The 16065-nt window shown below is 41.0% G+C and overlaps 1 protein-coding gene across 2 annotated transcripts in view; it reads left to right on the forward strand.

Moving 5' to 3' along the window:
* mtcl2 (microtubule crosslinking factor 2) overlaps positions 1-16065 on the forward strand; it is a 101544-nt gene that overhangs the window by 76271 nt on the left and 9208 nt on the right. For both annotated transcript variants that reach the window (XM_028582430.1, XM_028582431.1), the window contains exons 13-22: positions 37-267; positions 792-908; positions 999-1166; positions 8715-8870; positions 9819-9935; positions 12254-12318; positions 12553-12682; positions 12947-13540; positions 14009-14273; positions 14986-15204. In XM_028582430.1, coding sequence (XP_028438231.1) covers positions 37-267; positions 792-908; positions 999-1166; positions 8715-8870; positions 9819-9935; positions 12254-12318; positions 12553-12682; positions 12947-13540; positions 14009-14273; positions 14986-15204 — 2062 coding nt within the window. The remainder of the gene's footprint in view (positions 1-36; positions 268-791; positions 909-998; positions 1167-8714; positions 8871-9818; positions 9936-12253; positions 12319-12552; positions 12683-12946; positions 13541-14008; positions 14274-14985; positions 15205-16065) is intronic.

Below are 16065 nucleotides of genomic sequence, written 5' to 3' on the forward strand. Positions count from 1 at the left end.
CTGATTATCCCGTCTCGAACTGTCTTTCCCTCTCAGCTCCAGGAGGAGCATCAGAAGGCTCTGCTCCGTCGGGACTTCCAGCTGCAGAGTTTGGGCCTCCAGGCTCGGCTTCAGCAGAAGTTATGGAGCCAGGAGAGGACTCTGCTGGTCCAGGAGTCTCAGCACCTCAAACAGGCCCTGTTGCTGCTCAGCCTCAAACTACGCTGCTTCCTCAAACAGTGGAGGCTGGGCTGCAGGAAGGACACAGAGTGGAAAGACATCTTGGAGGTATGAGGGGCAGAAAGGAACATTTTCTTCTTCTGTCAGAGTCAATAGTTGACTGTCGACACTGTTCACATGTGTCCTTAGATATTTATTTATTGATTTACTCATTTTGCAGGCTAGGCTGTGTATCTTAAATCAGTACTCTATTGTCGTTCAAGCCTCAAAGGTTATCTCCATTTGCCCTCAAAAATGTTGGAATAATGTAATCTCAGGTTTTCAACCAGCACAAGCATTACGAAAAAATCTTTGGAGGTTGAATCTGCTGCTATCACTTATATAACTTGGGCAGAATGAAAACTGACTTAATTTCACATAAATTGTTAAATATTTTGTATCATACCGAATTTTGAATATTGTAGCAGGATGGAAATTTTAACAATTTCTGCCCGTGCTGAAATAAAAAAACAGCATAAAATTGTGCTAGGAAATTGCTACTGAGTGTGTTATAATATAACATAATATATCAGAGGCTGAAATAAATGATTGACAGGTGATCTTACTCTGTGATTATTTTTTATTTTTTTTAGATGAACAGCCTGAAGGACCTCTACCTGCTGTTGGAGGAGGAAAACCTGACGAGCCCCGCTCACCAGACTGACAAGAGGGCTGCTGCACAAGAACAACCACTCAGCCCAACTATCAAGGTAGGTAGATTGACACACACACACACACACACACACACACACACACACATACACACACACACACTCTTACATGCGTGTCTTTCCCTGTAGTCTAGCGCCGTGAGCAGCACCTTGGCAGACTTGAAGGTGGCGCTGCAGGATCTGAGTGGAGAGTTGCGAAAGGAGAGACAAGGCTCCCAGGAACTCACCCAGCAGTTCGCAAAGGCCAAAGCATCATGGGAGGTGGAGAGGACCGAACTAAAGAGCCTCATCGTACAGGTGAGAAGTATTTCTTTAAATTGTGACAGGAAAAGTGGTTTTGAGTATGAGTAATGGGCTCCTACGTGAACACAAATATTTCTGCCAATGTCGGGAAAGTTTTTCACATGAAGGCTTCTGTTTGTGGAGTTTTTGCTCCTCTCGTTGGTTTGAAGTGGGCATGACTTCTGGAATAAAGGTGATCTCACATATTTCTGTGCACCAATCAGGATTTAGAATTAGGGTTGGGTAACGTTTGGATTTTTACGAATACGATGCCGAACCCGTACTTTTAAAACGATTCCAATTCCTAAACTGATTCTTGAAAAACTGAAAAATTACATAAAAGAAAGGCTCTTTTATGGAGTTTTTTTAAAATTGAAAATTATTTAAATTGAACAATATATTAACGTTTTAAAGTACTTAAATATATAATAAGTAAACCTAAGTCAACTAACACATAACTACAATAATTTAACAAATAACACTTACACTATTAACAAGTAACAACAAAATAAATGATGTTGAGTTGGTATGCCAACCAGCTTCAAACTTGCAGACAAATAACCATATTTGCCTTCTCTGGCAAGATAGGACACCTCTCCTGACTTATGGCATGTCCTCTACAGGAGAAAACTCTCTCAAATGGTGTCCAAGAGGTCTGTACACACACAGGTAGGAGTCTGAAAGGGCAGACTCCCCCACCCCCACCACCAGGCGACAGGCTCTTGTCCTGAACGATAGACTAGCAGAGCAAGTGTAATATGTTTACTAGCGATCACATGCAGTGAATGGTTAATATGCTATTACGTCCGTTTTGGTGAGCCCAGAGGGAAAATATGCCATTTTAAAAGTAGCCTACATTTACGGTAGCTAGCTAATGGTAGACTACAGAGAAAGTGTGATATTTTTATGTCCGTTTCGGAGCGTGTACAAAAAGATTGTATAAGTGATTGTAGAGTGCATGGCGGAGAATAGCGCTGACACACGATTCACACCGTGAGCGGGCATGTGCGCCACATGTCCGGAGCGACAGAGGCAACCTTTTTTAGTCGGAACCGAAATGAGGAACCGAAATTTGCGTTCTAATCTGGTCCGAATGCTACCGTTTGTGTAGGAACCGGTTCCATATTGGAACCGGGTTTCGGTACCCAACCCTATTTAGGATCCATGTTGCCAGGCTGCTGTCAATCAACTCTGATCAAACTACAGCCACACAGTCATGATGAAGCAGCAGAGCTGATGAGTGTTAAACTCTTAATGAATAAGAACTTTTTTTATTCCAGAATTTGATTGTTGCTTATTTAGTTATACATATTTAATGTTGTAGAATAAAACGTCCTGTGTGACACAGAGCTTTAAAAGGTAGTAGTGGTACTTTATACATTACTTGAAACAATCAAAATGAGTTTTATGTTACTCAAAAAACTAAACTTTGCCCAAATCCTTTGCTCCATTCAATGTGAGCTGTAGTGCAGTCCATTCAGAGACACACACACTTTAATTGGTATAATAAGATGGACACTGATGCAACATTGTACAAAATGCATCAATCTCTTTTGATTTTATATTCTACAACCACCGCGTTGTCCATTAAGGCAATAAGATGAACTAGTTTCCTTTGGTTGCTCTGCAGTTTTGATTGTAAGAAGACATATTTTAATATTTTAAAAGCCATCAGATACTCAGAAACTCAAAAGGATGGGAAAGTTGAGCAGAGCTAAACGTGGACGAGAAGTAAAATCAATGCAGTGGGAAGTTTAGGTAAAATGGTCTAAATCTAGAAATCAGTGCAGGAGCACATTGTCCACTACAGAAAAGTTGATAGACGAAAAGCTTCCACCAAACCCTGACAAAATCAACAAGTTTCTTCTGAATCCAGGTGACTGTTGCTTGCAAGCCTGTGCTCCTTGCTTGCATGTCACTGAAAAGCTACAGTAGACCGGGTGGGCAACAGACAGATGAAAAGAGAATAATGTGTGGGGTTTGTCATTTTCTACTTCTCGAACTGTCAAGTGGCTTATTTGTCCATCCAAGCCTTTCACCCCCTCTCTGTCTGTTTTGTCTACAGACTATGAGTAGCGGTTTTAATGTTTTATCCTCCTCTCCTCCCTCATTGTTTCTCTGTCTGTCTCATAACAGCAACAGAGGCGGTACTTGAGTAAGTGTTAATTAACAGCCTCTGAGATAGAGCACAGCCTGTGTGCTACCGCCCGGTAATTGAGACAGAGAGAGAGAAGAGAGGAAGATAAAAGAGAGAGAGAGAGAGAGAGAGAGAGAGAGAGAGAGAGAGAGAGAGAGAGAGAGAGAGAGCGGAAACAGAGAGGCCTGTTCAAGTTTGGCAATTTAAAAAGCCTTTTCATGTGTTTCCTGATTGATATTATTCTGCTGTCTATCATCATAAGCCATCTGTCAAAAATGCACTTTTTTTACATTTTAAGTTCCACAAAATGTGAACATACTGTAGATTTTGGGGCAGGATCATGGGCTACCTTTGTCCTTAAGCTAATCAGAACCAACAACATTAACGTTACGTGTCAGTTTGCAAAAACCAAGTAAGTGCTGTGGTTGTTGTCAAAGTAGTTGTCATTATTTTTTAAATAATCTGTGAAATTCCCTTTCAACAATTACGTTCTTTCAACATCCTGTTTCATGTAAAAAAACAAACTGTAAAACCTCGTAAGGAAATTACGCCATCAGTATCATCCTCATCCTAAATTAACCCAAATCCTAACCTTAAAAGCAAAAATCCACCCAATGAAATAAAGTACAGTTTACATTTTTATTTCTTTGTAATTCTGGAGGTAATGTTAGGACATTTTGCTGCTGCCAAAATGAAGTTTAAAAGCAAAGCAGCATTAAGAAAGTTTGTTATTGGTTTTGTTGAAAGGCAGTCTGGGTGAAGTGGAAGAAAAGTAACTTACACTTTATCATATAGATAATCTCCTTGAATACTTGTAAGACAGATGCGCAAGAGTATGGCATCTATTTTTTTAATAAAAAAAATATTATAGCAACCAGTCACAAAGGGGGACAAATATCAGGTACACCAGGAACAATTAGGCATTAAACGATTAATCTATATGCATACATACAGTCAAAATACATTTAGAAAAGGACCAATTTTATAGTAAATCAATTGATGAGCAACCACAATAAGGAATAAGGAATAAACAGGAGAGAAACACAAAATAACTACAAAGAAATTATTTATTTATTATGTTAAAGGGAAATTGTATAAAATCGATTTTCAATATTCTAAATTATATGGTTAGATATTATGCCTTTAATCCTTAACCAGAATCTAACCTGAGCATTTAGCCTAATGCTAATTCTAATCCTAATCTTAAATCCAAATTCTAAAAATGAAATGCCCCTTTGTGAAATAGTCATGCCCTCGCTATAAAGGATGTGTTTTATGTCCACACCAGATCCTAAACACAAAGACACACATGGAGACACTCGGACACTGACGGAGTCATGAATCATCGTCATGATCAGAGAGATTCTGCCCTCGCGCTGTGACGTGAGATCATTTGTCTTCCGATTAGTTTGGCAGATCCTGTTAGCAGCCAATAGGAGACGCGAGTGGCGTTACAAAGTGATAAAACACAATTTTTCCTAAATGTGACCTAGCGGCATTTTTTTACGAGATTACAGTTACGGAAAAAACCTTTGTGGCTTAATCAAAGAATTCAATCATCCGGCAGTGATTCATTTTGCGTGAAACCAATTTGTGATGTCGGGCTGTGCGAGCATGCTGGATGTCCACAAACACAAGTAATATATTTTATTAGGTTTGAATGTTTTGCACTGTAATACAATTTTTGTTAAATTGAAACAGAAACACACAAAACTGTGCAATACTTTAATGCCATTGTTGTCTTTTCTGCCCCGTTTAAAGTGTGTGTGTGTGTGTGTGTGTGTGTGTGTGTGTGTGTGTGTGTGTGTGTGTGTGTGTGTGTGTGTGTGTGTGGGGGTGGGGTGTGTGTGTGTGTGTGTGTGTGTGTGTGTGTGGGGGGGGTGGGGCATGGGTGTATTACTCTGGCATCGATGCCACAGCTGGAACCAATCTCTTCTCTGCCAACAACGCACACTGTAAAGTATGCCATCAATTTGCCCTGGTTGTGTGTGTGTGTGTGTGTGTGTGTGTGTGTGTGTGTGTGTGTGTGTGTGTGTGTGGACATTCACCAGCCCACCGAACCACATCAGTGCCAAGGCATCCTGGCAGCGTGCAGTGCATCCTCCAGCTGTTGCTTTGTCGAGCAAGTCAACTCAATTTCAAACACTGTCCTACCTGTCAAACGGCTTGACAGAAAATAATTTTCGCCGTTCAGCCTGATAAACAAACACCGTGAGTGAAGTAGAAACGATATCCTTAATGCATGCAGTACAACACTTCCTCCTTTTTTTTCCTTAATCAGTCATCCATCCTGACTGTAGGACGTGTTACGAACACCTGTCGTTAACAGCTGGAAGCTCTGATCTCTCACTTATCACATGTGTTGAATCCACTCTACTGATGAAGATAAAGGGGTGGGCAGAGAAAAAAATATTAATTTGGCTTTTCAGGCAATATAAATCTCAGTGTGCAACTCAATATTCAACGAGTACTTATGCGTAAAAAAAACAGGTTATTTGTTACTTCTACAACATAGTTTCAAGTTATAAGTACACATATAAGTGTTTTCCGATTTGCTACCTCTGTATTTAAGATCTTTTTAAATTTAGGCTTCACCCACTTGGTTTAAGAAAATGACATATTTTCTTTATTTCCAAGAGTTGGATGAGAAGATTAATACCTCTTCCACAACTGTATGCTAAATGCAGGGGGAACAAGCTAGCCTGGCTGTGCCAGAAAGTTGAAAAAACTCTGCCAGCACATTGTAGTTTATCTCATGCTTCCAGTCTTTATGCTAAGCTAACTGTTTCCAGGCACTAGCTTCATATTGAGCATACACACATGCAAGGTAGTGGTCTTCTTATCTAACTCTCAGCAAGAAAGCAACTAAGCATGTTTCCCAAAAGGATGATCTGTTCCTTTAAGGTAAGAGGAAAAAATCTAATCATAATTTTAGCTAAAAGAACCCAACATTGCATCCTTAGCTTGAAAACAACAAGCCATGACACAGTAATACTTTATTAGGAGTAACTAAGTGTTAAAACATTATTTTTTAACCAACAGACATTTTTTCCACCTTAGACTTAGCTGTAAATCTGGCTCATCATCTTCCTTTTTCACATGCGGCTCTGTTTCTGATTGGTGTTCCAATAATTTGAATTACTAATTATTGATCCATATGTCAGACCTCTGTAATGTACTTGTAGTAAACACACAGTATATCAAAATAAATCCATCAACGCTGTGTGAAATCTCCACCCAAGAAATGAAAATTAAGAATGTAAATCTCTGATTAGCAAAATAATAAAAACCTCTGTGGGTTAAATGCCGTTCTGAATATTTGAATGTTTCTTTACACATATTAGAAAACATTTATTAACAGGCACTGACAGAAAAGAGGCGAGGTTGAGTTGGGACTTCAGAGCTTCAGTTTTAAATACACAGCATGCAACGCAGTCAGCTTTGCTATATTTAACATCTGTATGCATTATACAATATCTAGGCAATGTTTTTATTTATAAAGGTGGCACACATTTTGTCTCTCAGGAGTGTTGTGGTTTCTGTTTCTACTAAAATGAACAGCTGATGGCTGGTATGAAGTACTGCTAACATTAACTGATAACATCAACTTTGTTGTTGTAGTAACTGCTGCAGGAAAATGATATGCTGCCTAAAATAGCACATAATACCATGTGGGTCGCTGTTACACTAACCAGTGTTATTGTTTGCATACACAATTACTTGCTGTTACCAGATCATTTGCAACAACAGTATACTACAGTACAGTCCCTGTGTCTGCAGTCTACTGTATAATATTCACTCTCATAGTTTGTTTTTTAAACAACTGAATCACAGTGATTTTGGTTTAGTTTAGTTATCTCCAATATTCTCCTACTTTTAATAACTTAATAACTCTAACTGATTCTATAAACATGTTATTTATATAGTTGTGTGTATAGGTCAGCACCATTTAAGCAGATAAACAGCTAATCACACTTCAGGCAGTATTCCTAATTTAGTGTTAAATACATAATATGCTACAGGAAGATGACAGTGGCTTAAACATGTAGCTGGAATAGTAATTTACATACACTCTCTAATTGGTACAATAACAACAATAACACCAATAGATCTAATGATAGTAAAATGAACCCATCCCATTTAACCTCCCTCTCATCACTTAAAGACCCCTGTGGGTTTAATTTGTGGTTGTTGCCACATCATTGTTAGTAGCTCTTGGCTCTGTGTTTTCACTAATACATTCTCTCTCTTTCTATGTCTATGAAAGTTGCTTCTGTATAGATACTTGAAGATGAATCAGTGCCTGATTGTTTATATATACAGTATATACTAAAACAGATTTTTCTCATTTACTAATCAGGCCCTGAATTGTCCTCTTGAGATTATTCAGCTAAAACCTAATTAATAAATCTATGTTTTTATATTTGTGATTTTAGTTGAATAAATTGAAGTAATTGAACTTGCTAAATGGTGAGTAGCGAGTCGTGAACCAGACGTCTCTCATCCACCAATAAATGCCAGTCATCCAGTAAAATCGCCTCCCTCTAAACGCCTCAGCAGTAAACCTCGTTAAGACGTGGGGCTAGTTAGGCCGCGCTCATCACTAATGAGCAATGCTCTGTTGCCATAGGAGACAGGAGCTGGGATAAGTGTGTGTGTGAGTTACGCTGTGATTGGCTGCCAGACAATCCCATTAGCACCATATATGGACGCCAGTGCCACAGAGCCAGACTGAGAGAGAATTGATGTGTGTGTGTGTGTGTGTGTGTGTGTGTGTGTGTGTGTGTGTGTGTCAGATTGATGGGGCCGGTAGTGTCATCTGTGTGAACTATGCGGCTCAGACAGAGGAAAAGGGAAAGCAGAGCTGCTCAGAAAAAAATCAACCGATCCCACCTACAGGCTCTGTGACAGCAGGCCAGATTTATGGAGAGTGGGGAAAAAAAAGGGGTGAGAGAGCTCAAAATAGAGGGTGAGAAAGCAGTACAGAGAGTGTGAAGGGGTGAGAAGGATGGCGAGAGATCTTCAGAGTGGAAAGATAGGAGCAGAGCATTTCTTTCCACGCTCTGTCCATACCATGTCATACCCTTTCAGCAACATGAACATCATGCTCAATGATGCAGGAGTAGAAATTGCCCAGTATTTGAGGGGATACCCGGAATTTCCTCAGGTGTCTGAGGTAAAACAGACTCTTCCATGCCTTTCTCTCAACCGAGTCAGTATGCAGCGCCCAGGTCAGACCCTCTGTGATGTGGACACCAAGGTACTTAAATCTATCCACCCTCTTCACTAAGGACCCAATGATATTGCCGAAAAAATATGCCAAAAAAATAAGAATCTCCACATAAAGACCACCCATACTTAGGGTGTAAGGAAACATGGGTGTTATTTTGATATTAACCATGATCTCTATGCCTTTCTCCTTTCAGTTTGAGACCAAAGCAGGCAAAGCAGCAGCAGTAGGTCTGTCTGCCACTGATGCACTGGATCCTCCAGACCTGAAGGCGGCCCAGAAGAGGGAGTGTGAAGAACACCAGCACCTCCTGGCCGACTCCTACGCAGCTGTGATGGACCTTACTAAAGAGGTAAATGTGTCTGTGAATAGACCTTTTTCAAGGCAGACGTGTTGACATGTCATAGTAGAAAAAGCACAGGTCTATTCAAAACCATTAATGATGGCTGCATTCCACTTAGGAGAGGCCCTGGTATTGTGCATGCTGACTCACTAAAATAGCTTACTGGGATACTTGATGGAATTGAGCCATCGTTAAAGGTCCCATGACATGGTGCTCTTTAGATGCTTTTATATAGGCCTTAGTGGTCCCTTAATAATGTATCTGAAGTCTCTTTCCTGAAATTCAGCCTTGGTGCAGAATTACAGCCACTAGAGCCAGTCCCACAATGAGCTTTCCTTAGTATGTGCCATTTCTGTGTCTGTAGCTTTTGATGAGGGGGGTGTGGCCTTGACCAACTGCCACTTTGCTCATTTGAAAGCCATGATTCCAGATCGGCCCATCTGAGCTTTCATTTCCTCAAAGGCAGAACAGGATACCCAGGGCTCTGTTTACATCTATCGCCATTTCAAGCCACTGGGGCACCATAGACAGGCTGGGGGAACGCATATTAATGTTAAAAAACCTCATAAAGTGACATTTTTATGCCATGGGACCTTTAAGGTTATCAATTTCAGCTGTGCTTTTCCTACTATGCAAAGTCCAAATGTCTACTGTGAAAAAGATCCAGGCAATTATTTGCAAACTGTAAAAACACAAGGGCTTATAGTTAAATATAATAGTTAAATGGAGATTGTCAATCTGTGTGCTTTAGAAACCTGTTAAAATTTAAAGTTATAAAAACTTAGAAGAAAGCCTATTATTCAATTTGTGTGCTTGTTCAAGACTTGTTTTTTACTGGACATCTTTGTTAAATTCATATTCTGGTGGTGTGCACTCCACCTTCATTTATTTCCTCATCCTCTGATGTTTGCCTCTTCATCTTGTCTTCCCACTGTGACCTACCTGTGGACCAATCAGCTTCAGATCGGAGAGAGGAACTGGGGCAGGGAGAAGCTGGAGCTGCTGGAGAGGTTCAGCCAGGAGAGAGCTCAGTGGGAGCAGAGACTGGGAGAGGCCACTGCACAACAGGGGAAGGTATGACTGTGTGTGTGTGTGTGTGTGTGTGTGTGTGTGTGTGTGTGTGTGTGTGTGTGTGTGTGTGTGTGTGTGAAAGAGAGAGAGAGAGAGAGAGAGAGAAAAATGTCAAAGATGAAGAAGGATAAGGAGCAGGTTGGGGATGATGGAATCTGAGAGGATGAGGCTGTATGTCTGAGATAAGGACATCTAAAGTATACTGAGACATTGGATCAGATGTGTGTTCCTTGGTTGACCCAGTACATCCAATTTCATCTGATGATTAAAAAATTAGGGTTGGAGAGCGATCGCAATTAGGCTGATATAACCCCCCACCCACCCACCCATTAACCAGTTAATTGAGAAAATAGTCAACAGATTAACCAACAATGGAAATACTTTTTAGTTGCAGCCCTACTAGACATGTCAAAATAGACCAAAAATTCTGACGCTGACAGTAACCACACAGCTCTTAATGCCATAATGTGAGTAAGGAGAACCCTCTCTGGTGTTATTGTCTTACTGTGGCCGAGCTGCAGTTTAATGATAAGGTGAGGTCACCAGGAAAACATGGTCAGTCTGCTGATTATACACCAGTGCAGTCACTGCCAAGCTGCTGCAACATGTCTGGGAGGGATGAGGAGGGATTGCATCATTGTTTTAAAGTAGTCATTAGTTAGGAGTTTAGTTTTTCCACAAATACACACAGACAGAAAGATCCAGATACACGGTTAGTAGGTCAGCACTCCTCCATTAGTCCTCCTCGGTCTGCTGTGGCTGTTTCCTTTGAGGTTTTCAGTCTGAGGGCGTCTTTGTCCTCCCTTTCTCACCCTCCTTTCTTTCCCCTTCTCGTTCATTTCCCCTCCTTTTCCTTCCTCCTGTCTGTTGAGTTTGACCCCATCTCACTCCTTCCATTAAGTGACCGTGTCCTGCATTGGAAACTTGGCAGGAGACCGAAGCTTGTTTTACTGTACTTCAATTCACTCTTCAGTCTCAGTCTCTCTGAGTGTGTCTGGGTCATGCTCTGTCACCCACAAATGATATCTACTGTCTACTTTACTTATATTACTTATAGTATTAATACTGTTGGGCCTTTCAAAGACTTCTCACATTTGATCATAATGCCCCCATCAGGCCAGCAAGTGTAAAAATAGTTGGATTTTTGTGTCAGTTGGACCTGAGTTAGAGCTATTCACAGTTAGAAATCTGAATATAAATCAATTTTATTTATGTGAATTATTTTAAAATTGAACACATTTCCAGTTGAAATAGGAGGTTGGGGTGATTTTATGGTGAAACTAAAACTTAAAAGAAAACATACAGTACATAGAGTCCGGGTCATGCCTTTCCCATTAGCCATCCTAAGTTTTTTTTTTTTACAAACTCGAGGCTTTAAAACAGTAGTCCACAAACCAATGGGTGACATCCCTGCTGCTACGTCTATGCTCTTAACACATCAAGGTTCAAGGTATCTTTATTATCCCCGAAGGGCAATTTGGTTTACAGCCAGCAGTAGGTTACATAGACAGCAAGCACACCAAAAAACAAACAAAATAATTACAAGTTACATTTTAAGAAAGTCATTCACAATGCTAATGGCAGCAGGAATAAATGACCTCTTGAAACTATTTGTTGTGCATCGTGGAAGATTGTATCTGCGCCCTGATGGTAGCAACATAAATCCGCACTCAGGTGTTACACCTCACTCAATGTGATTTCCTCATTTTTAAATTAGTTGAGCTACTCCACAACCGTTCCACGTCCTTCCTGGCAACTGCAGAAGTGCCCCCTTGGGTACAAGTACCCCTGTTTGGGAATCAATGAACTAGTGTATATTTAGCTTCCTGGTCTGCAGTTCAGTGAGTTGAAGTTGGAACAGTCCATCAGTGTATCTGAACAACTAAACACATGATCTGCATATGTCCTTTTCCCCTCTTCCACTTTCTCACTCTGTCTCTTTCCCCTCTTCCTCTGAGGGGAAATGGCTTCAGAGTGTGAGATCACCTCTCAAGTGTGAAACACACTGATTCAGCAGCACCATGTGTGTGTGTGTGTGTGTGTGTGTGTGTGTGTGTGTGTGTGTGTGTTGTGTGTGCATGCTGTCTGCAACAGATAGATTATACTAGTCAGTCTTCACTTTCTCCTGCCAAAACTGTTCTAGATGATGGCAATGAAAGGAATGTGTTTAAAGTGGATGTCATTCAGGGTTTTGAAAAAGGGTAGAAATACAAAATGCTACAGGAAGATTTTGCATGGGCAATGCAGGTCTTTTAAATGCTAATAAGCTGTTAAGAAAGTACGTCTGTGACAATCAGGTTTTCTGTTGTTGTTGTCCTCAGTCAAAGTCATTAGGCGGCGAGTCCTCTGCAGACACAGTCATCACTAATGGAACAGGATCACCAAGGTAAACGTTTTAAACACATTACCTTACAGTACTTAATTTAAATATGAATCCTTAATGTAATGTGGAAGACATCAGAAAATGTCTTTAATAAACTTTGTTAGAGTTAAGAACTGTTTCATTAATGCTTTTTATTTGCAAAATGGCTTCATAAACGAGTGTAAATTTGTCTTCTTAAAAAGCAGAGCATGACTTTTCTTCTCAATTCTCATCAACTCCTTCTCTTTCAATGAAAAGAACAAAATCCACATCAGAGCTGAACGGCGCAGAAGTCAACGGGACAGCCAATCAGGAGGCGAGGATCCAGTTTGCAGTCGCAGAGCTGGGTGACCTCACCAGGAAGAATTGGACCTACCTGACCAATGAGGTAAAGTTGTGATTTTATACATTTACTGCAGTTTTTGTGATTTCTTTACTATTATTTTTTAGACTAGTAAAACAAAGACTGAATGTATTTCTATATACTAGAAATTTAATTTCTAAATCCTATACTCATCTCTGGAATTTAGACATTAATAATTCATGTTGGCAGATATATTTGATGTCCTTACATAGTAACATAGTAAAAATGTATACTGATAATTATTTTAAACTGGTTTCCTCGTGTCCCCACTCTCTCATCTCATTTTAGACCCCGGAGGTTGGGGACACCTGTAAAACCTGGGATGGCCCCAGTGGCTCCTGCAGCAGCTTAGTAGGATCAGAGCTGGATCTGGAGTCTGTCCAGAGAAGCTACACTGCTCCAGACCGCACCGGCATCCGGATCTACTACAGTCCTCCTGCCGTACGACGCATGGAGCACAGAAGAAGGAGCCAGGAGGCCAAAGAGCCACAGCAGGCCCATAACGGGAGCTCTTCCCCGGGACTGACTGGCTCGGACATGGACGTGGCTGCGGTGGAAACCCTCGAGGTTCAGCAGCAGCAGCAACATCCATCCTCCTTTTCGTCCCCATATGAGCAGTGGCTGAGCTCACTGTCCAAGCAGCACAGGGAGCTGCTGGAGAGCAGAAGTGGCTGTATCGCCGGTTCGATCCCCAGTGTCGCCAAAAACGGCGTTGGCGGATCGGTTGATGGGATGACATCCCCTTCAGCTTTCCGCGGCCTGGAGATCGGGGATATTTCAGCCAACTTAAGTGATGACATGAAGGAGATGACCAACTGTGTCCGCCAGGCCATACGCTCTTCCTCTCTGGAGAGGAAATCCACCAAGGAACCTGGGAGTCAGGTAGTTTCTTTTGATAGTTTTCTTGACCGATGAGAAGTCTGATTTTATAGTCCAACTGATGCCCTTTATGCTAATTTTTATGCACCAAAGACGGCACAACATATTGAAATATATTGAAAATATAACTATTTTATTTTGGCCATGGGACTTGTGCAGTAAGAAGTAAGTCAGTAATTAAGTGCAGTAATTGTTAGTGCTGTAAAAAAATCTTAAAACAATCTGATTTGAACTGGAAACAGGTTAAAATAATGTGACTACACCAACAGATGTTACTAAATAATAATAAAACCTTTACAGTTTAAGATGGAGATGCAGTATACTAACACATGCGGTTGCCTTGTGTAGGTTTAAGGGAAAGCATCATATTCCAAATGATCTCTCTTCAGTAGCTGTTACTATTACTCTGTATTGCATCTTCTCTTTCCCAACACACTAAACATTCTCCATCACTTCCATTTCTCCACCCAGGCGATGGGAATGTCTACCAGGTCCACGCAGACTGCTGCGCAGTACGTAAGCATCGGGCTTCAAACCGACAACCTTCACAGCAGCAGGGGGACGGGCTTACACTCCAAAGCCTGGTCTTCTCGCCCCTCAACAACAACCTCCTCGCTAGCGTCGGCCCGAACCCGGCAGATATCATCATCCCTGGATAAAGTTCACAGCCGCATCGAGAGGCCATGCTGTTCACCTAAGTATGGATCACCGAAACTACAACGCAGAGTGTCTTCTGGTAATTTGATTTTTGTTCTCTGAACATTGGTTTTAAAGCCGATAGTCTTGATTGGCTTTGTAGCAACTCGTTTGGCAATGGCTCGAATGTAACGGACGTTCATTAATATAAAAAAATTACGCACTAAAGCTTTTACAGCCTTGGAGTCAGAGTGCTTTTAATCACAAGACTATTTTTAAGCCACTTTCTGATGGTTATCTGGGATTGATAACGTGGCTCCATGACGTGCCTAATAAATCTTCAACATAAAGGGCTGCACAATATATTGTTTTTTTTAATCGTTATCGCAATTTCACCTGGTGGAATGAACACATCGCGAAAGGCTGCGACATATTGCGAAAGGCACTCAGATTCTTTTTGTTAGCTAGTTTTAGTAAGTTAGAAAATATGAGTGGAAAACTGCACATTAAAATGTACAGTGACTGTCATTCAGTTCAGTGTTCAATTTGTTCTATCAAATAATGTTGGACACGATTTCTTTTCATTTGTTTTAAATTCAACAAGAAATTTGTTGTATTTTAGCAGAATTCTGAAAGTAGAAGAAATGCAGAATTGAGTACACTTTAATATCTGTTTATTTATCTGTTTATCTGTTATTAAGTAATATCGTTAATCGCGTTCAACAACATTATCGCATATTTTCCTCATATCGAGCAGCCCTAGTAAACACTGTTGTTTGGGAGTACGAGACATCCAAATGTTTTGTTTTTAGGCTCCACTTCAAGACTGGATGGGAGTTCGTCCTCCAGGGACCGGAGCCTGTGGAGCCTCCACCAAAGATCCTTCAGTGGAGGAGGAGGCTCGGCCTGGGCTCGCTCCACCACCACCAGGGACAGCCCCGTGCTCAACGGTCTCACCGACGGCCTCTCCAGCCTCTTCAGCGTGGTGGAACACTCTGGAAGCACAGAGTTGCTCTGGAGGGCTGACGGAGGTAAGATACCGTATTAAAAGTGCTCTAAGCGATGTCACACGTTTTTTAGGCTACAAAATGTTTTGTCACATACAGCAAACATCTCCTCACTATCCGCGAGCTGCCTGTCCCCTGAACACACGAAGAAAAGAAACGCAGTCTCTGTAGACAGCCCAGGCTCCACAAACGGCAACAAAAATAAACTGTGCCAACCTGCACCACGAAACATAACAAACAGTGTTCCAGCCAATAACCGACAAGAAGGATTTGGGGGTGGGGGTTTCGGGGGGGTTAGTGCGCGGAAGGGAGGGGGAGGGGACGGGATGAGGAGGAGGGAGGGGCAAGCTAGCCTCCGTTTTGTTTGACAATACTTTGAACGTCAACAAGAAGTGACGTCACCCAACATCGCTTAGAGCACCTTTAAAATAAAACCTTTCTCATGGAAGACATTTTGACATGTCACAGTAGGAAAATCACAGGTTTTAGATTTCTTTGGTTTCAAGGTCCTGATATTGTTCATGCTGGCTCACATGGAGACTGTTCGTTAGTAACACCCGTTGTTTTTACATTTTTTAAATTTGTAGTGAGCAGTTAAAGTAGAAATATGTTATGTTTTTAATTAATATGATTTATTACTCTGATTATTTACTCTTAGAAATCAGGAAACAACAGCTAAATGATACCACGTGTAGTATGCAGGGGAGTACACAGTAGTAACACAATATAACTGTTGTGTTGAATGTGATTATGGTTTTGTCTAGAATAGGTGAATTAAATTACTACTAGAAGGCAGAGGGGGAACACAAACTTCTACCATAAGGGAAAATTCACAATCTTGCTTTGACATCCAAAGTCTCCATTCCTGTTGAATGTCATTGACTT

This window comes from Perca flavescens, chromosome 7, assembly GCF_004354835.1.
Source record: "Perca flavescens isolate YP-PL-M2 chromosome 7, PFLA_1.0, whole genome shotgun sequence".
Lineage (NCBI taxonomy): Eukaryota > Metazoa > Chordata > Actinopteri > Perciformes > Percidae > Perca > Perca flavescens.